Source organism: Aspergillus luchuensis, chromosome 6 (genome assembly GCF_016861625.1).
Source record: "Aspergillus luchuensis IFO 4308 DNA, chromosome 6, nearly complete sequence".
Taxonomy (NCBI): domain Eukaryota; kingdom Fungi; phylum Ascomycota; class Eurotiomycetes; order Eurotiales; family Aspergillaceae; genus Aspergillus; species Aspergillus luchuensis.
Genome location: NC_054854.1, coordinates 3,130,003 through 3,149,637, shown reverse-complemented (window position 1 = coordinate 3,149,637; position 19,635 = coordinate 3,130,003). Strand labels below are relative to the sequence as shown.

General features: G+C 50.2%; 5 protein-coding genes across 5 annotated transcripts; 2 read left to right on the top strand and 3 right to left on the bottom strand.

Moving 5' to 3' along the window:
- Positions 1 to 1,577: 1,577 nt before the first annotated feature.
- On the top strand, positions 1,578 to 2,144 carry AKAW2_61086A (putative secondary metabolism biosynthetic enzyme; the record flags this gene model as incomplete). Its single annotated transcript, XM_041693283.1, has 1 exon — positions 1,578 to 2,144. One exon carries the CDS (start codon positions 1,578 to 1,580, stop codon positions 2,142 to 2,144), a length of 567 nt encoding a protein of 188 aa, XP_041546584.1.
- Positions 2,145 to 2,671: 527 nt separating this feature from the next.
- On the bottom strand, positions 2,672 to 3,460 carry AKAW2_61085S (sulfotransferase family protein; the record flags this gene model as incomplete). Its single annotated transcript, XM_041693282.1, has 1 exon — positions 2,672 to 3,460. The coding sequence occupies one exon, from the start codon at positions 3,458 to 3,460 to the stop codon at positions 2,672 to 2,674; it is 789 nt and encodes a 262-aa protein (XP_041546583.1).
- Positions 3,461 to 4,054: 594 nt separating this feature from the next.
- AKAW2_61084S (non-ribosomal peptide synthetase) lies at positions 4,055 to 16,150 on the bottom strand (the record flags this gene model as incomplete). Its single annotated transcript, XM_041693281.1, has 2 exons — positions 4,055 to 9,807; positions 9,862 to 16,150. 2 exons carry the CDS (start codon positions 16,148 to 16,150, stop codon positions 4,055 to 4,057), a joined length of 12,042 nt encoding a protein of 4,013 aa, XP_041546582.1.
- Positions 16,151 to 16,741: 591 nt separating this feature from the next.
- AKAW2_61083A (uncharacterized protein) lies at positions 16,742 to 17,320 on the top strand (the record flags this gene model as incomplete). Its single annotated transcript, XM_041693280.1, has 4 exons — positions 16,742 to 16,897; positions 16,956 to 16,985; positions 17,043 to 17,117; positions 17,192 to 17,320. 4 exons carry the CDS (start codon positions 16,742 to 16,744, stop codon positions 17,318 to 17,320), a joined length of 390 nt encoding a protein of 129 aa, XP_041546581.1.
- Positions 17,321 to 17,914: 594 nt separating this feature from the next.
- Positions 17,915 to 19,306, bottom strand: AKAW2_61082S (uncharacterized protein; the record flags this gene model as incomplete). Its single annotated transcript, XM_041693279.1, has 1 exon — positions 17,915 to 19,306. The coding sequence occupies one exon, from the start codon at positions 19,304 to 19,306 to the stop codon at positions 17,915 to 17,917; it is 1,392 nt and encodes a 463-aa protein (XP_041546580.1).
- Positions 19,307 to 19,635: the final 329 nt, after the last annotated feature.

The window sequence follows — 19,635 nt, the reverse complement described above, 5'->3', positions numbered from 1 at the left end:
GGTGCTCCGCCACAGACGATGGCGCCACGGCGCTACAAAGGCTTCTATGTGAGGGCAGTACGGGGGCATTGCAAGATTGAGTTTGGTTTAGGCGTCAACACGGATATTCTGGCAGTGGAGCGGGCCGGGCCGGGTTCCCCATGTGATACATAACTAGATGGATGAGATGGGCATCACTGGGTCACTTAAATGAAATTGTCGTGGCATTCGATGCTACGACGACTTGATGTATACCGAGTGACTGAAGAGGCCAGTAGAACAATGCTCTCATATAAGTTTCAGGTCTAGCTGAAATTGAAGGGGCTAATGAAGCATTGTAGACAATGCCATATATTGGAACACGGAGTCTTTTGACCGCGCAGAGAGAATAGTTGACTGAAGAATAAACTCGAGGTTACGCCAAAAAACTCTATGGTAAATGCATGCATTGCATGACGCGTGAATGGGGGACATAAATACATTATACTTCAATTAGTACAAGAACGATTATGATTTGATTGCCCACATGTCAATTGCTCCTCCCTCAAAAGAGGGCCAAGTATAGGAATGAGAAAGACACCTACTTGTATCAACCCCCATCCACATGCTGCATCTTGAGACAAAACAACCACCTCATATCCCCACCCAATTTCCACGCCCTCCAATAGTTAACGCGCTCATATATTAATATATCCAATACTCGCGCCGCCACTCAGGTCCTCTGTGACTCCATCTTGGCTGCCATCAGGACCCATATGGAAGCTGCCAACAACAGAAAGTCATTTGCAATACTTGAAGTCGGTGCTGGAATGAGAGCCATGACCAAGCATCTTATCCCGCTTTTTTGAGCCACTGGCATTCCCTTTACCTACATCTCTACTAATCTCTCTTTCTCTCTTCTTACGCGTGCAAAACAGATAATATTTCTGAGTGTTACTTGCATGGATTTCTGTTAATATAATTCTAAGGTAGTCCCGGAGCCGGAGCTCCACGGGCACTATTATCGGGTTATCTCTGTTAACTGTTTTCATGCAACCTGGGGCCTCCACCAAAGCCTGTAGTAAATACGACGGGTCCTGCGTCCAGATAATGGATGCGTAGCGCTAATTGAACTGGCGGAGAAACTGCTCTGGTATAGCATGGTCTTGGGGCTCCTATTTGGGTGGTGGCTTTTTGATGATGGCCGGGACTATCTACTGCAGAGCCTATATGCCTGGGAGCGTGTAATGTATGAACCGATTTTCTGTATGTTGACTGGTTTGAGAATGTCAGCCAAGAAAAGCGCGGTGTGTAAGTGTTGTGCGGCTTCACTACTCCTGGTTTCCCATAGCCATGGCAGGAACTGCAGCAACCCCTCAAAGCGCCCTCGACCCTATTGCATCGGGGGTCCGTCGCTGCAACGAGATAGCGCAATTTATTCCTAGTGCCTGATGGCTTTGAATCGGGGTCAGTCTTCACAGCACTAGCGCCGTACTTATCGCACGTTCCAGATACTTGGGCCTACGCACTCAGTAGCCCCTTCCTGTCATTGGTGGCGACGAATCGCGTTGATCTCGACCAGCTACCCTCTAACTCTTGAGGTGTTGTTAACTATTTATATGGAGGAGATAAAATGGCGACAGCCGGCGGGACCGTATCTCATTGGGGGTTACTCGCTGGGCGGGGTGGTGGCCTTCGAGGCAGCGCGCCAGCTGGTGGAAACAGGTGAAATCGTGGACCGGCTGGTCTTGATTGACTCGGCGAGCCCGAGTAGGGTGCACTCATTTCCTGATGAACTGGTGCAGTTTCTGGATACAATTGACGCGACCAATAACCACAAAAATAGTGCCCAGGGAACCGTGGGCAGCAGCGCCCACTTCATGTTATCTCGGGAACAGCTGCCCCAGTACAGCGTGCGCCCGCTGCGGGGGTTGCAAGAGGGCCTCATCCGAGACGTGGTTCTCTTTTCAGCGCGCGAGGCGGTCGAAAAGCAAGAGACCGTGCCTCGACCGAAGGTGGGAAGCGACGAGCAAAGCGCTGTGGAATGGTTTCTGGATGATCGGGTCGATGACGGGGCGCTGGGGTGGGAAGATTTACTGGATAATGTGCGAGTGATCCGCGTTGAGGGGAATCTGTTTTTGTTGATGGATGCGTCGAAAGTGAGTTGCCTCCTTCCTTATATATAGATCTTGTGCAAGTAATTCATGAAGATTAAGTGACTGTCTGATCTGTGAACAGGTGAGCTCATGCGGTCCGAAATTGGCAGATGTTCTGGTCGGTTAGGGCTGCCTCTGTTCCAGTGGTGCCTGGTTTGGTGCTAGAATACCATTGTGTAATGATACCGCGTATTGATGCCAATTGCCCGGAAGCAAACCCCCAACTGATCGGTATCCACATGAATTGATTCGTTGATCACTAACACTGAACCGAATACCGCAGACCTCTCGATTGTCTAGTGTAGGAGTATGGGTATGTGTCTGACATCGACCAGATGCATGCTTTCTCCATATTGGATCGGTATCTCTCGCGGTACGAAAAATTGGCGCGGATTATATATATGCTCTGCATGCCACCTAAACAGGTGCAAGTCTTCGAATAGAAGTTAGTTATTACGCCATGGTAGAAATGTAGCATAGCTAATTAATAATTCCTTCATCGGTAAGTTATGGACCGTTTAAAGGTTATCAAACCATACACGCCAATGGCACTCCCTTCACCTCCGCAGAAAATACATCCCAAATGACACGCCACCAACCACAGCAAACAGACCCACCCACCGAATCAACCCCCGACGAACATGTTGTCTCACAGTCTGAGTGATCGCCTCGGAATCGTTAATCCTCGGAAATGGTATATCCTTCGGCACCTCCATCCCCAGCGCCCTGCACAACGGCTCCCACCCATCCCTAACATCAATAAACACCAACCTCTCCTCTGGAACCACCTCCTTCAACCACTCAATATGCTTATGATAGGCACCACCCGGACCCCCATTCCTCCCATATATCCTTCGCCATTGCAAAGCAACCAACGCCAGATAATCCATAAAATGCCTCATTCCAGGAATCGGCAGCATTATAACGCGCAGAAACCACGATGATCGCACCAGACCTTCCACTTGTGCCATGCTCTTCACCCACGCTACCGGGTCGCGAACGGTGCAGATGACCTTGGCGTCGGGGTAGATTTCCATTAGTTCTGGGACGAGTTGGGTACCCGGGGCGTCTGTGATGGCGGCGTAGCCGTCTAATTGCCGGTCTATGAGGGCGAGGGCTTGCTGTCGGTCAGGGGCGTTGTCGTTGAGGATGAGGCGCATGGCTTTCATCCATGTGGTAATTTCTTCCGGTGGGCCTGTCGTTGTTTGCGTGCCGCCGTGGTAGACTGGGCCGTTGAGGAGGATGGCGAGGGCGGCGCTGAAGGATGCTGTGCCGGTTCGGGGGAGGCCTGCGCCGATGACGCTGAGTTTGGTGCCGGGTTGGGGGGTCGAGGGAGATTGGCCCATTATTATGCAGTTGGGTGTTGATGGGATGGCCCTTACGATACGAATTGCGTAAATGAGCTATTAATTGAGGGTAGTGACTGCCCCGAGTATATATGATGTCTCCTGTGGTGGTAGATTGAAGATAAGCAAGTTTCGGAGCGTGTAGGTCAAACTTTATATGTAGCAGTCCTTAGTCGCAAATCTGGATTTGACTGGTCGAGAACCATGATTTTAGCCCCAGATCAAATATTCGAGACAACAGAGCTTGCTTATTATGAACTAGTGCTGACAGGCATGGTGTCTAGTTGTTAATGCACTAAAGTGCAGGTAACAGCGGTGGTGAACTGATACCTCTTCCGGCGAATGGGTTACCGAAGTGGGTCCTGTAGCTGCTGAGGAATAAATATGATTGATCCGCTCGTCTGGCCGCAAATGGATATATTGGTTTCTGTCGGATGTTTCAGTTCGTCAAGCATCTACATCTGGGAATCTTGGAGGCTGGCTTCTTTGATTGCGGGAATCTTCATAGATGACAAATCAGGAACAGTTATGCCCGACCGACTATTCCGGATCGGGCTGTAGATACAAAGAGACGCGCTAGTCCTATTTAGATAGTCACCTGGTTTGCTCCTTCACATCTCCATCTTCATTCGACACGTCGGTTCTCGAAGATCCCCCATACATCCGCGACTCTGAACTCGCGCTGCTCACTGCTCGATTCTCTTCTATAACGGCCTTGCAGTGCTCATTAATAAACCGACTAATTGCAGCCACACAGCCTGCATCCTTCATCAACGCGTAATGGTTGTCGCAGTCGACAACGCCCAAAGTGATGTTGGTGCAATGTGCCTTCCACCAATCTACCACTCCGTCCTGGAGCCGATCGGGTAACGCCACATGAAGGCACTTACCCTCATAGACTGGTGGACTTTCAGATTGCTCCAAGGCTCTAACATAGCCATCAAAGCACTTTCGAAGCGGTAGGATGTCTTGAAGGCTGATCTCCGATCTGCCCAGCGAGCTCATAATCAAATTGTCCTTCTCACTTTCACCCTTCCATGCTCTGTTATCCACTTCATAAGTGCCAGGGTCGAGTAGGACTACCGAGCCGGAATGGGCACCGTATAATTGGTCCCATTTATGGGCCATCTCGAATGCAATGACTCCACCAAATGAATACCCCCCAAATATCACGGGGTGGTCAGCCTGAATATGCTCTTTCATATCAGCCAAGTAACGACTAGCCCACTGCGAAAGCGTATCGGGATAACGAGCTGCGCCCATGAATGGGTCGTCAACTAGGAGGACATCAATCGTGCCGTCTAGTAATGGCAGCAGTGGCTCGAATACCATGGATTGCGCAAGGAACGGATGAACAAGGACAATGGTTGCCATACTCCCTTGGCGCATGTGAAAATGTAGGTAACTTGCATTGTTTTTGGCGGCTGACCCCTGACGAACTCTGGCTGCTTGCGACTGCACTGTTGAAGTCTGTGAAACGTCTATCAAACCGAGGTGTAGCTCTTGTCGACGAAGTATTGCAAGCAATGCTATTGCGCGAATGGAGTCACCGCCCATCCTGTGAAAAGCTGCAGTGATGTCAACAGAGTCTTCGTTGATCCCCAGCACCTTTGCCCAGAGTGAAGCTATTTTGTCTTCTAGGCTTCCCGGCGCGGCGCGAACAGGCGTGTGAGGGTGCCTCGAACGGTCTTTTAGACTCTCTTTATGTCTGTCCTCGGCCATCCTGGTGATAGCGATCCTGTCTAGTTTACCACTTGTTGTACGCGGTAAGGGTGTTGTCTGCACCCAGATGAAGGCTGGAACCATATAGGAAGGAAGGCTTTGGGCCAGATGCTCTTTGACTGTGGCTTCACAAATGACATCTCCGGGCTGGAGTGGATGGACTACTTCAACAAGCGCTGTCAGGGCCTCAATTCCGCTGCCGCTGCTCTGAAGCTTAGTCACTGCACATGCAATGATCTGTGGATGCTTCTGCGCCACCGAGCAAACCTCTTCAGTGTCAATTCGGAAGCCGCGAACTTTTATCTGCCCATCCATGCGACCAAGGTACTCAAGGTATCCATCTCCGTGGAGTCTTGCTCTATCTCCCGTACGATACATTCTCCCCCGCCCCGTCGGTGAGAACGGGTCAGGTGTGAAATGTTTCGCGGTCAAGTCAGCTTGGCCTAGATAGCCTTGTGCCACTTGTAGTCCACTAATGCATAACTCACCAACTGAACCCAGTGGGACTTGCTCCGAAGTTTCGGGATACAACACCCGAATGTGTCTGTTCTGGCCGGGCTCTCCGATGGGAACAAACGATCGGCCTCCGCACACATCAACATCTGGTCCTTGTACCTTGCAGGCTGCTATCTCAATGGTCGCCTCGGTAGGACCATAACCATTCCAGACATTCATTGTCCTGGGTACGCGGCTCAAAGTACTGAGTGGGAAAGGCTCACCCCCAAAGACCAAAGAGCGCAGAAAAGATAGCCCTTCGTTGTCAAGGTCGTTCAGTATCAGCGTACCCAATGTGGGAGTTAGTGACAGATGTGTGACACTCAGATCTTCTAAACAATGGCTCAATCCGGAGAGAATATCCTGTTGTTTACCCAATAAGAGACGGCCACCTTTGCAGAGCGTGGCGAACAAATCTCCCATCGCCGCATCAAAGGTAGGAGCAAGAAGCGCGAGTCTGTTTGAAGTCCATGAGCAGTCAGTACTTCCTCTATTGGAGGACAAAAATGATGCCAAGTTCCGATGATTGATCATCACTCCTTTTGGAATACCGGTCGTTCCTGAGGTAAAAAGCACATAAGCCAGAGAGTCCAGGGGTAAAGTTTTGTGCTTGTACGTCTGGCTGGTATACTGGAGAAGATCATTTACTGTCAGTGCAGTTGCTCCCGTTGACTTGACAAGACTTTGTAGCTTCTCGCCACCATTTATACCGTCCCAAAGGAAGACATTGGCTGCGCTTGTTACGCATATTGTCTCCAGCCTCTGCATCGGATGTTCGATGTCCATGGGAACAACAGCTGCTCCGGCCTTCAGGATTCCCAAAATGGCGCCAACCATGTGATATGACTTTTCGAAGAAGATCGGCACGTATCGCTGCTTGGTGGTTGCACTTGTTTGATAGTTGAGAATTTCTTCAAGGCCGAAAGCAATCTGATTGCTTAGGTCGTCGAGTTGTCTGAACGTAACAAAATCACTCCTTTGAATTTGTAAAGCAATCTTGTTTGGCATTTCCATTGCGCACTTGCGAAAGAGTTCGATAACAGTAGAAAATGCACCACCGCCCTCAGACGTTTTCCCATCTTGGTGGCCCAACAATTGTTTGATGACAGTTATCTCTGGCTCCTTGATTACGAGCTTAGCCTCAGGGTATTGATCTTCCTGATGTTGCATGGAACGTGTTTGCATGAGGTCAATTGAGTCGATGATATGCTGCAACACCCAATCTGCATCTTCTGGAAGTATTGCCGCCGGGTCAAACACACATCGCATGTGAAGATGGCCTGTGAGCTCTTGACAGAACACTTCAAGCACCATGGGAAAGTCCGTACGCTTCAGCTCACCGTCGGCAATACTGAATCGATTCCATGGAAATCTGTGATTCTTGGCATTTGTGACTTGTGCCTGAAAAACAAAAAGCACCTGGAAAGGAAGCAAGTCGGGGTTCTCAGTCAAGCGTCGGATAGATTCGAGTCCAAGATGCTGAAATGGCATCGTGTCTAAGTACGCATCACGGGTACGCGTGAGGAGTTCTTCTATTGAAATTCCCCCTCGTCGTCCGTCACTAGAATGCTGCTTCGAGTTCACTGCAAGCGAGATTCGTACTGGATGGGTGGCGATGCAGGGGCCTTTGACGAACTCCGAATGAGCTCGGCCACTCGACACCTCACCGAATATGACGTCGTCTGAGTCACTATGTACAGCAATGGACAAAGCTAAAGCTGCTCGAACAAGACCGGCCGGCGTGGTGCTGTAAACTTTTGACAGTGCTTCTGCATCTCCGTTCCATTCAGCACGAACTTCATGAGGGAATTGAATTCCATCCATAGGACCTCTGAGACCACATGGAATTGGCCAAGTACATGCTGGTGCCCCATCTAGGTATTTCTTCCAGAAGGAGGAGCCTACTGATCGATCCTTCTGTTGCAACGTGCGAATGAACTTTATGAACGGCATGTGGCTGCTATTGTCATCGTTTGTTAGGCTATGGCTCTGAGCATGGTGATAATCACGGGACAGGCCGTTCAGAATATACGACAGATAGGCATCATCATATAGGGCATGATGCATTGTCAATTCAAGTTGCATGAAACCTGTCACGTCGCCTTGCTTCAATGCCAATGAAACCGGTATATGGCCCATTCCAAGGTCAGGCGGCTGATTGTACTCCTGTTGCCGTAGTGTCGAAACCCTTTTCACTTCGTTGGAGTCGTACCGGAGGACGGCCTGCAGAAAGGCTCCACTACACATTCCGTTCAAAGAAATATCTTGCGTCGATGGCATGAAGGCTGTTCGAAGCATTTCCTCTCGTGCTACTGTCAAATGCCACGCTGATTGCAATGCTCTCACGTTCAGGTGTCCGTCGAACTTCAGCTTCATGGTAGCCAAATAAGCGGGAGAGTCTCCGAGGACGAGGTCGGCAGTAAGGACACCCTCCTGAAAGGGAGAACACGGGATTATGTGCACTATGTCTGCTGTGCAAATGCCGGCCGCCTCCACAGCTTGATTCCATTCATCGTGCAGGACCGGTTCGTGATCAGCAAACTCATCAATGCCTTGTATTCTGCCACTCTCTGCTTCTTCGCTACTTTCATCACGGATTTTCGAGATTCTGTTTGCCAAAGCTCCTGGCGTTGGGCAGTCAAATAGGTCTCGGACCGTGATGGCACACTGTGTACGCTCAATGATCTTGGATATTGCTCTTGTTGCCATCAGGGAGTGTCCACCGAGATCGAAGAAATTCTCTGTAACGCCCATTTCACATCCGAGAACGTGACCGAATGCTTCGCAGACAATCACTTCGAACTTAGTTCTCGGACACACGAAGGTCATGTCAGCTGGTGCATGCCTAGGTGCCATCGTGGCTGCAATTTGAGACAGAGCTTGTCTGTCTATCTTGCCACTATGATTAGTAGGCATGTCCTCAAGAACGCTTATCAGAGCCGGAACCATGTACCAAGGCACGCGTAACTTCAAGAAATGCTGCAGTTCTCTTATGATATGGCGGGTCGGCTGACCTTGCATTGGCCGGTTGCTGAAATCTCCAGTTGAGCGACCTTCATGATCGCTGCGAAATCGAAACATGGTTCTTTGTCGTCCATCCTGGGACTTGATGCAGTGAAAGATGGCATCCAGTCCTCCGTGTTGGGAAAATTGTCGCGCCCAACTTAGTTCCACACGGAACCCTGCCAAGGTACCCAGATCAACAAGATCCATTGCCGAGAGTCCATCAACTTCATCTGCATTCTGACGGATCGATGGTAACCAACCAATATCTGTCATTGTTGTCCCGCTGGAAAATGCCTCAACGACTAGTCGTTCGAATACAGTCTTGCTGTGCGGGATGTTGGCGATGGCTACGACAGCTGATTCTGAGCCTTCCTTCAATAGATCTAAGAGCCCGTTCCTGCTTAGGCCTTGGGCGCTGTAGTCGATCCACTGATCTGCATCTATAGTATGAATGATGGGGAGATAGTCTTGTCGCACAGCATGGATGATGGCCGAATAACGATAGCAACTAAGCTCGTTTGTCGCTCGCATTCTCTTCGGAAGTATCTCGACGTGATGGATAAGATCTGGGAATTCAGCTGCTAGTGACGTGAAGAAAGCAGGGTCAATCAGTAGCTCAATTTCATTCTCCACAGTATCTGCCATACTTTGACGGATATATTCGGGGGTAATCTTTTCCTGTCCGTGCAGGGCCTTGGTGACCTGGAATTGCGCATATAGAGCGTATGAACGTATGTCTCCGAAGAAGAGGGTCTTGGCCTGATGCTTTCGCAGAAGATCCAAAATGAGTTTGGACAGATATTCCGCACTAGGGAAATACTGCGCAACAGAATTCACCACCACGATGTCGGGCGATGAAATGTCAGATGATATCTTGTCTAAGTCACTGGCACTTCCGATATGCAGCTGAACTTTGCTTGCTAGAGTCGGATTAACTTTGCCCATCATGGTCTTGACAAATTCCACTATCGATTGTACCGGTTCAAGGCCAACATAGGTCTGCAGGTCGTTTGCAATATTGAAAAGAATCATTCCTGAGCCGGTACCAATCTCAAGCACGTTGCCTGGCGGTGCACCATTGAGCAGCGTTGTGATCGTATCGTCCAGCCACTCCCCCATTTCTTCTTTGTCGATGTCAGCACCATCGTACATTGACTTCCATCCAGAGAAGTCCCTACCGGCCTCACGAGGGTCGATCTGGCTGTCATATGTGACTTCACTGAAAATTTGCTTCCAAGCCTGTTCAGATTCCTGTTCTTTTCTACCCCTTGCTACCTCATCCATGGGGACATGCTTATCGCCCCCCTTCAACATCGTGACAAAAGCTACTAGCCGACCCTCTTGATTTTCAGGCTGCTGGAAGAGTACCGCGGCGTTTTCGACCAGGCCTGAACTGCGAAGAACGTGCTCGATCTCCTCGGTCTCAACACGAAAACCTCGAATCTTGACCTGGCCATCCAACCGGCCAATGTATTCAAGCTGTCCGTCTACTGGACGGCGACGAACTCGGTCACCCGTGCGATACGCTCTTAGAACCTGACCGCGAATGTCAATGTTGACGAAACGATTCACATCTCTTTGTGTATCGGTATAGCCGCGCGCTAGGCCATCGCCGACAACAACAAGTTCACCGATTACACCGGGTGGCACTAGACATAGTTGCTGATCCACAACATATGCCCCTGAGTTAGGCACTGCTTGTCCAATTGGTACACCGTTATGATATCCGCCGCCCTCCGGAAGTCGATAAAAGGCGCTGATAATGGTATTCTCTGTAGGGCCATAAGCGTTTACAACATTACACTGAACTAGCTTGCGTGCTTTGATCATGTCTTTGGGATCCGCTCGATCTCCGCCCACGACCAGTGTATGAAGCTCAAAGATCGAAGCCGATGGCTCTGTGAGAAGCTGTTTCAGCAGGGCGGGTGTAATAAGTGCTACCTCAATGCCTTCCGCATGAAAAATGTTGGAAAAGGCTTCAAAGTCCGTAATGGTCGCACCGTCAATGCAAATCACAGTGCCGCCGTTGAGCAGAGGAGTGTATATCTCCCAAACTGCTGCATCAAAAGCAATGCTGGAAATGTGGGCGAATGGCTTTGCGGTAACCTCTTCCTTGAGCAAATCGCAGCCCTTCACTCGTGACACAACCGCCCTGTGCTCAATCATGACCCCTTTTGGCTGTCCGGTGGAGCCCGAGGTGAACATAACATATGCGAGGCTCTTGGGAGTAGGCATTATATTATCAACATATGCAGGGCTCTGACCAATACCGCTCGACAGTCGTGCCATGGGGACGACGTCTACCCCATCCAAATGGGTAATTGGAAGTTCACATCCGGAGCCGACCAGAACAACTCTATTGCCTTCAATAAAAGAAAGAATGGTCTCTATTCGAGCAGCTGGACACTTGATATCTAGTGGAAGATAGGCCATATTTGCCTTAAGTACTCCCAGGAACGCTGCGATGGTCTCGCACGATCTGTTTGCGAAAATCGCGATCACAGTCTCTTTTGGCAGTTTCAAATCACGTAACCAACCTGCTATCTTGTCGGACTCTAGGTCAAGCCTGGTATAGCTCCATTGGTACTGATTGTCCTTGGCTGCTGTTCTATCTGGGTATGCGGCTACCTGCTCGCGGAATACATCGATTATGCTCGAAGTTCGAGGGTACGGGGAGCGGCGGATGTCCAACAGTCCCATGTCTGCAAGCGCGGAGGTACCACTCGACAGGGGAATTGTCTCAATAACCGAGTGCGAAACTTCAAGACCAATTCTCAATATATCTTGAAAGGTCGATAGCAATATCTCGATTGTTCGACCATGGAAAAGCTCAGTGGAGTATATGAGGTCACCCTCCAGGCCATCTCCACACTGGCAGACGTGAAATTCGAGGTCGAACCTTGTCGCATGTGTCAGGCTAATCAGTTCTGAGTCGATGCCTTCGAGACTGATCTGATTAACACGCTCTGGGTGAAATGCGAAGATAGTTTGAATCAGTGGATTGCGTGAACTATCCCGTATTGGGTGTAGCTCGGAGACGATCATCTCGAAAGGCACCTCATTGTGTTCGAAAGCCGCCGCTGCTGTCTCCTTTACTCGTTGAACCAGTACCTCGAAGGAATTGCTTTCCGAAATTTCGATTCTCATACACTGCATATTCACGAATAGCCCAATTATATCTTCATGTTCCTCACGGTTGCGATTGGTGATTGGAGTGCCGATAATCGCATCAGCTGCCCCTGTCATTCGGTAATGAGCTGCCCGAAAGGCCGCCAGTAGAACGATGAAGGGTGTTATCGAATGTCGCTTGCAGAGCCTTTCCAAATCACTGTACAAAGCACCCCCTATCTTGATTCCCCTCACAGCAGCCTGTCCTGATGGCACATCAGGCCGAGGCTTATCACACGGAAATTCGGCCGGGTGGCTGCCTCGCAGCTGTTGTGTCCAATACGCTAAATGACGCTGTTGCTGCCGAAGCTGTTCTTCCTGACGTTGCCATAGCGAGTACCCTCGGTATTGGATGGGTAGGGGCGGTAATATCAACGAGGGATCTTTCCCATGGAGGGCCTCAGAGTAGAACAATGCGAGCTCTCGCAAGACCACCCCCAAAGACCATCCATCTGCAATTATATGGTGGATAACGAGTGAAAGAACATGTTCTTGGGAGCTAACTCGCACCACGGCGACTCTCCACCCGGGTTCATCCGTAAGGTTGAATGGCTTTGTCTGTTCACTGCGAAGGACTGAGTAAAGCCTTTCGTCACCAGGACCATGGTCCCCAGTAAGATCCAAGATTCGGATAGCTTTCGGCGAAAAGGGCTGGACCACTTGTACATTCATGTCGCCTTTCACTTCAAATGTTGTTCGCAGCGTTTCATGACGCTGTTCAAGCGCTAGCAAAGCGGCCTCTAAGGCGTCGAGGTGCAATCGCCCTCGCAACCTGAATGCAAGTGGCATGTGGTACCAGCTCAAATTTGGATGGAGCTGTTCCAAGAACCACAAGCGGCCTTGTGCGAAGGATTGCTCAACAGTCATGCTATCTGGAGCTCGATAGGTCGGTAGGCTTTGCGGTTTGCTTCCTGCAGAAGCACGGATGCGCGCACTCAGCGTTTCCGGAGTCAAGCATTCTAAAACATCCCGGAAGGTGATAACAGTGCGGAAGTGTTTCCTTATTTTACTCGCCACCCGTATCGCTGTGATAGAGTGTCCTCCAAGATCCAGAAAACTGCTTGTAATGCCAACCTGGCAAGAAAACACGTTGCTGAAAGCTTCACAGACATGCCTTTCCAATTCGTCCCGTGGATGGACGTATTCCAATCCCGCTTGGGACGCTTGGCTTGCTAAAACTTCTGTTGCTCGAGATGACAGTGCTTTCTGATCAAGCTTGTTGCTAGGTAAACGAGGTAAGCCATCATCAAGCTTCACAATGCGCGCTGGTATCATATAATCTGGCAGACTCTGGGATAGAACGGTCTTGAGCTCAGCTACCAGACTCGCCCAGTCGCACTCTTCAGCTGTCGCATCGGTAAATGAGTCTACGTGGTTCGGCTGTGTCTCAATGAATGCAACGAGCGCCATTCCATGGCTCGAGTCGCCTGTGGCGACTGCGCAAGCCTTCACTCGAGGATGCTTCCTAATCTCCATTTCTATTTCGAGTGTTTCGACACGCTGTCCTCGAATTTTCACTTGCTTATCTTTGCGCCCGGTGTACTCCAATTTCCCATCAGGTAGAACTCGTCCAAGGTCTCCAGTGCGATACAGCTTGCATTTCTCATCTTTCGCAGAAGGATCTGAGACAAAGCTTTTGCCAGTAAGCTCGGGCTGTCCCAGGTAACCCCTCGATACTTGGGCCCCACTGATGCAGAGTTCGCCAATGTCTCCGCTTTTGACCCTTTCAGTGCCTTCAGGTGCCAGTATATGAATACTACAGGATCCAAAAGAGCGTCCAATCGGGACATTTGACTCATCTTTATCCTCCTCTGATACAGTGTATGTCGTCGCTACGAAGGTTGTTTCGCTTGGGCCATAGTTGTTGTATAATCGACACTCCTTAGGGATGCCCTCTATGAGGGAGGGGTGGAAAGGCTCTCCGCCGACCATCAGGACGCTCAGGTAAGCTGGGACATGGTCCTTCAGCAAATCTGCGACCAAGGGAGACGTATTCAGATCCGTAACGCTGGCCATCTCCAGCCATTCTGCCAGAGAGGACAGTATGGCTGCGTCTGGACCGAACACTAATCTTCCTCCACGACCCAATGTGCCAAATATGTCTGCCATGGCTATGTCAAAGGTGCGGTTTGAGAGCTGCAGCTTGTTGGTCGTCCAGGTTCCTAGAAAATCCGGCTCGTCGGCTTCCATGAAAGCCACCAAGTTACGGTGCTCGATCATGATACACTTAGGCTCTCCAGTCGTTCCAGATGTCACTTGAATGTACGCAAGCGATGAACCTAGTTGCTCACTCCGGATGAACGGGAGTGTATGCTTGTCCTGCATCCTGGCCAATTCGTTGAGCGCAACGATTGCCTTGCCTTCCCTCCTGGCAACTTCGTTCAACGTAGGCGTGTCAGCCTTTCCATCGTAAAGAATAAATGGCGCCCCTGCCTTCCGAATGATCCCCGCTATTCGGCTAGCTGGCAGACTTGCATCGATATGCACGAAAGCTGCCCCTGCCTTCAGCACCGAGAACATAGCTATAACTAGCTCAGAACCTTTGTCGATTGAAAGTGGGATAATGATTTCTTCACCAGGAGACGTTTGTTGGGTACGATCGATCCAATAAGTTAAGGACTCAGCAAGCTGATCACAACGATCGTTCAAGTCCTTATATGTCAAATAGTCGGAGATTTCATATTGCAAGGCAATCTTCTCCGGAAATCTTCTAGCACTCCGCTCCAGCAGGTCATGCGCACATGCACCACCTTCGGCCCTCATGTTACTCAGAGAATAATGTTCATGTCCAGTGCACTTCTCTATGGTAATGTGAGATGTAGTGCTGAGCATGATAGTCTCTGGTGACTCGCTGACAGGCTTATTGTTGGTTTGGATTTTCTTCTGGTTCTCCAGGTGGACAGCTGCATCGGGACATGAACTCAGGATACTGTGGACCGCAAACTCGAGAGTAATGTCTCTCCTTGTATCATGCTCATGTTGTTGCCATTCTAGGGATGCGCAGAAGAACTGTCGGAATGCCGCAATGGTGTTGTCTGTGAACAGGTCACGGTGGTAGCAATTGCGAACGAGGTAGGAATCCCCACCACATGGAATCAGTTCGATTACCAAAGGGACATCTGACCATGAATCTTTGCCTTCCCAAGTCCAGGTTCCGACTCCAGTGGAGGCACATGACTCGATGTGACAAATAAGAGACACTGAAGGTCGATATGCCGCGTTCGAAATGAAGGAGCACAGCTCGCCAGGTGAGAAGGCGTGGTTAATGTCGCATCCCGAAGCAAGACTTTCGGCAACTCTTAGGAGTGATGTGTGGCTATCATGTTGAGTCCACCGAATCTGAGGCTGTAGAATTGGACCCAAAACCTCTCTATGGTTCGAGGGGAGTGCTCCTCTGTGTGGCGTTAACTCTAAAAATGTGGCCTCTTGTGTCCCGTCCAATGTGCAGAGTGCCATATATAAGGCCTGCCGCGCTCGCAACAGGCAATCGGCCCGAGCGTAAGGCATAGCCACTTTGTCGATCGTCACACCATACCCCTCTCTGTCAAGTGGCTTTGTGCTACCGAGGACGGCTAGGAGAGGAGGTGCTCCCGCAAATCTTTCTCGAACCCGACGTTGCATATCATGGCTGCGTCGGAAAGCCAGGCCCTTGTGGGCTGCAATGAAGTCGGACACGACGGTGGAACCGGGGGCCTGCAGCTCATCCCACAGGTAGCGCAACATCTGACAAGCCGAAGACTCGTCCAGGATTGCGGTATGGTAGCACAGTGATAGACGAGAACCTTTCTGGTCAGGCAATGAGTTGATTGTTAACCTCCATGGCATCTCTCCATGCCATTGGCGAATTTCTGAAGCGTCAGATAAACCCAGTACATGAAAGTCGATAGGGGAATCTTCTGTATTCGTATCCTGAGTCGGTTCTTCACTGACAAGCTTGATATTCGCTACTGGGTAATCGGGTCCAAGAACTAACATCAATATCCGGGCCGGATGTTGTTTTATGGCATGATCATTCCAGCAAAAGAGGGAACGTAGGACAACATGTCTTCGGGCCAGTGCATGAGCGGCATTGTTCAAGTGAGCCACATTGAGTCTTTCACGACAGATGAAGTGTTGTGCTTCCACATTGACCTGATGTTTGCTGTCCGCAATCGTTGCAACAACCATCTCTTCCTGGAACGCCGATGCCTGATGAACCGCCTGCACGCTCATTGGCGATAGCCTGGCAGCCCACATGGCATTCACTGTTGCCTGGGAAAAGCAATGTGTCTTTTTGCTGTCATTGTTCGCCTGATCCATTGTGCTTGTGTTTCCCGCAGAATGCACAGAAAAAAATTAAGACGCGGAATCATGGCTTATGGAATGCAATTCCGAGGAGGTTCAAATAAGCCATGCAAGGCGTGTGGTGTCATATAAAGTCCTGCTGTTTACAGCATTTGCTGTGGTCGCTTAGCATTGAGACATCAGGAGACTTCAAACGGCATTCCCGCTGGAGATGATGTGAGATTCAATGTTCGTGTTCGCAGCACGCTCCTCTCTCCTAATAATGACTTCATCATCATCGCCGTATTTCTTGTTTGTTCCAAGACCAGGTCTCCAGGCTTACTGGCCGACGATGTTTCATCATATTACTTGGAAAGAGCGGAGCAACCCCCCCCCCCCCTACAGCAAAGGCCCCGAGGGCCATGGCCAGCCACAGTGAGCCGATGCCATGAAACGCTCGAATTGGTACGATCCTACATTTTTGCATCATGCGATGCGATGGAGCACGTCATAAAAATATTCCCGCTTTAAGCTACGGTCCCCAGCCTTCCAGTTTTACATTAAAATCACCATCACATTGCTTGCAGTAGCTTTCATGATTTTGGCCCACTGTCAATCCATTGCAAAATGCCGAGTCACTCTGGTCTCTTCACCTCCTTCACCGGCCGTGTTCTGGCCATCGAAGACGAGAATCGCCTGTCTCTCCATTCAAACGACTACCAGCCTAGCCCAGGGAATAAGCTCCGGGCTAATGGCGAGTTCTGGCTCTGTCGTGACGATGGCGTTGGTTGCTCCTTATTCCTATCCGTTGCGAATTGGTGCTAATGTCTCGCACTCGAAGTTGATTGGGAAGTTCGGAAACCCAGACAAGGTATGTAATCCCCTTCTTGTTACATCCAGTACACATGATCTCATCCAGCGCTTCCAGGTAGTCTTCCTGTATGATAACTGTGTGTATAACATCTGGGTTGAGACACGTGGTTACAGCGATGGCGCACTGGAGGTAAGCTGGCATGCCGCAACATTAGTCGCCGTTGGATCCTACGTTACTGACGCGTGGCCTCCCGATTATCATAGTACGGGCTTATCCCCATCGTACCTGGTGGAGATTACAGTAATCGTTTCTTGGCTGTTAATGACCAGACTGGTCAGCTAGAGATTGCCAGTGAGTGGAAGCAGGAAGCGAAATTCCGGTGTGTTGAGTAGCAATTGGCTCCATATACTGAGCTCAGCTCGGGTTAAATCAGGATGGCCCGGCGAAGTCCGTTGTTTCTGTGATTATTTTGGCAATTTCTTGTTAATGATGGAATATGTTGCAACTATCTGATCAACATTCGTTGGCCTTGTCCTACATGAAGTTGAAATATGGTTACACCTGTCTCGGGACAACAGTCTGTGCGCAGGTCTGATCTCTCGTACTTCCTGATCGGAGAATATCCAATTGGTCATGTCTGATCTGGGTTATCGGTCACCCAACGTCTGTGTGAGGGAATGACAACGCCTGTACAACGTTTCACAGCTGACATTGAAACTCGGCTCTCCACAGCTGACGGCCTCGGTCTCGGCTGCCTGTCGAATCATTTCCGTGGCCCATCGGATGGACGCACAACCGCGGAGTTTCGGAAATTACATGCCCTATCTGCTTTGTCTGACGGTATCCCAGTTCTACTCTGCTGCCGGTGCCTCCCGCAAGGATCTGCGGACTTGTTACAAGCTAAGTACAACGACCTACATGAAAGTGATACGCTAGCATCTGCTCATATTCACAGAACTTCTATCTCGACATCGGCTATTAAGTTATCACAGCGACTTTAGTAGACGGCTTTGCAACATCTGCTCGGTGAACTCCCAGATCTGCGGTGTGCTATGAGACTCCCATGTGGCCGCGGTGTAAAACGTCCGACGCTCCCCTTGCAGGGAATCGAGATTACGGTAGAATCCGTTCTCGATGGCCTCAGCCGGAACCGTCAGCTGGTACGGGCTATGATCCCCAATGGCGAGGAATTCTGGGTCCGGGAAGTCGACTTTTGCTCTCCGGCGGATGCTTTCCATATCGTGAAGCATACCCTGTTTCACCTCCTCCTCCGACAACGCCTTCGTGCTGAGATAATTCGCCACCTTTAGCCCCGATGCCTCCGTAGGCTTGAGCACAAGCATCCCAGGCAATTGCGGGATCAAGAACGGATCGTTTGCCCCACGATTCATGTAACAAGTCCGATCTGGCAGCCCCTTGACTCGCACCAATGCCGTATAGAAGAACAAGTTGTTGAACTGTCCAAACAGAGTCTTCTCCTTAACCCCGAGGTCAAACCCTTTCAGACTGTCCAAGCTCGGCTGCACAGCCACCACCAAGCTTTTAGCTTGGACCGTTCTCTCCTCCTCTCCTTTTCTCACCGTCACATAGACCCAGTCCGCACTCCCATCCCGATCCATGCTGACAACCTTACTCCCCAACAGTAATCCCTCCTCCCCTAACTCCTTCTCCGCATCCCCATACAACTCACTATTGTTCCGACTCTTTGGTCTCACAAACCCAGTCCTATCGCCTTCCAAAACATCCAGATTCGCGTACTTCATTACGTAAAGCGTCGGCAAATCAGGCCAATTTCCCAACGGATCAATTGAACCCCCCAAGTCCCCAACCCCAGCTTCCAGATCATACTTGTCCACGAACTCTCCGAATGGCATCACCAAATCCTCCGGCACAGGATCAGGTAATTCAAGCCCGACCCTCAGATACGGGTACTCTCTCAACTGCGCGATATAGCGATCCATAGCAGCGTTGGATTCCGCCTCCGCAGTAGCAGGTATGGCCGTTCCCGTGACGAAGTCAAACATGTCGATCTTGTAATCGAATGCCGAGTAGGTCAGCGGTATGTTGAAGTGACCGAAAAAGTCCCGCACAATAGACATGTTCTGGTAGTAGGTCACCCCGTATTCGATAGGAAGCGGGGTGATGGCTGAATTGGTGTACGTGGTTGTCTGTCCGCCCAGACGCGGTTTGTGGTCGATTACGACAACGGACTTGCCGAGTTGTTGAAGACGGATGGCAGCGTAGGTTCCTGCTGCGCCGCCGCCGATAATGCAGACGTCGCGGGTTAGCATTGGACTGGTGCTAGTGGTACTGGACATGGTGGTTGTGATGATGCTGAGGGTCATGAGGAGCTTGGTGCTGGGTAATCTGAGATTCATCTTGACGTAGTTTGGTCACTAAGCACGGAGGATATTTATATTCTTGTCTTTCGGGGAAGGACACCTCTCATTGTACGATATGAAGCGGAATATAAAATATCCCCGCGACGGGAAGGGATGTTCAGCGAAGAGAAGTCGGATGTGATGAGATAATGGGATGAGATGAGGTGATACGCAAAGCCGAGTGATATATATCCCCGGAAGGAAACGAAGGCCCCGAATACGATGCTACTAGTATACTCCTGAGATATGGTGTTCTTTTATATTATTGGTCAACTTTACAATTCCTTGCTCAATATCATATACGACGTGGGTTCATATATGCACCG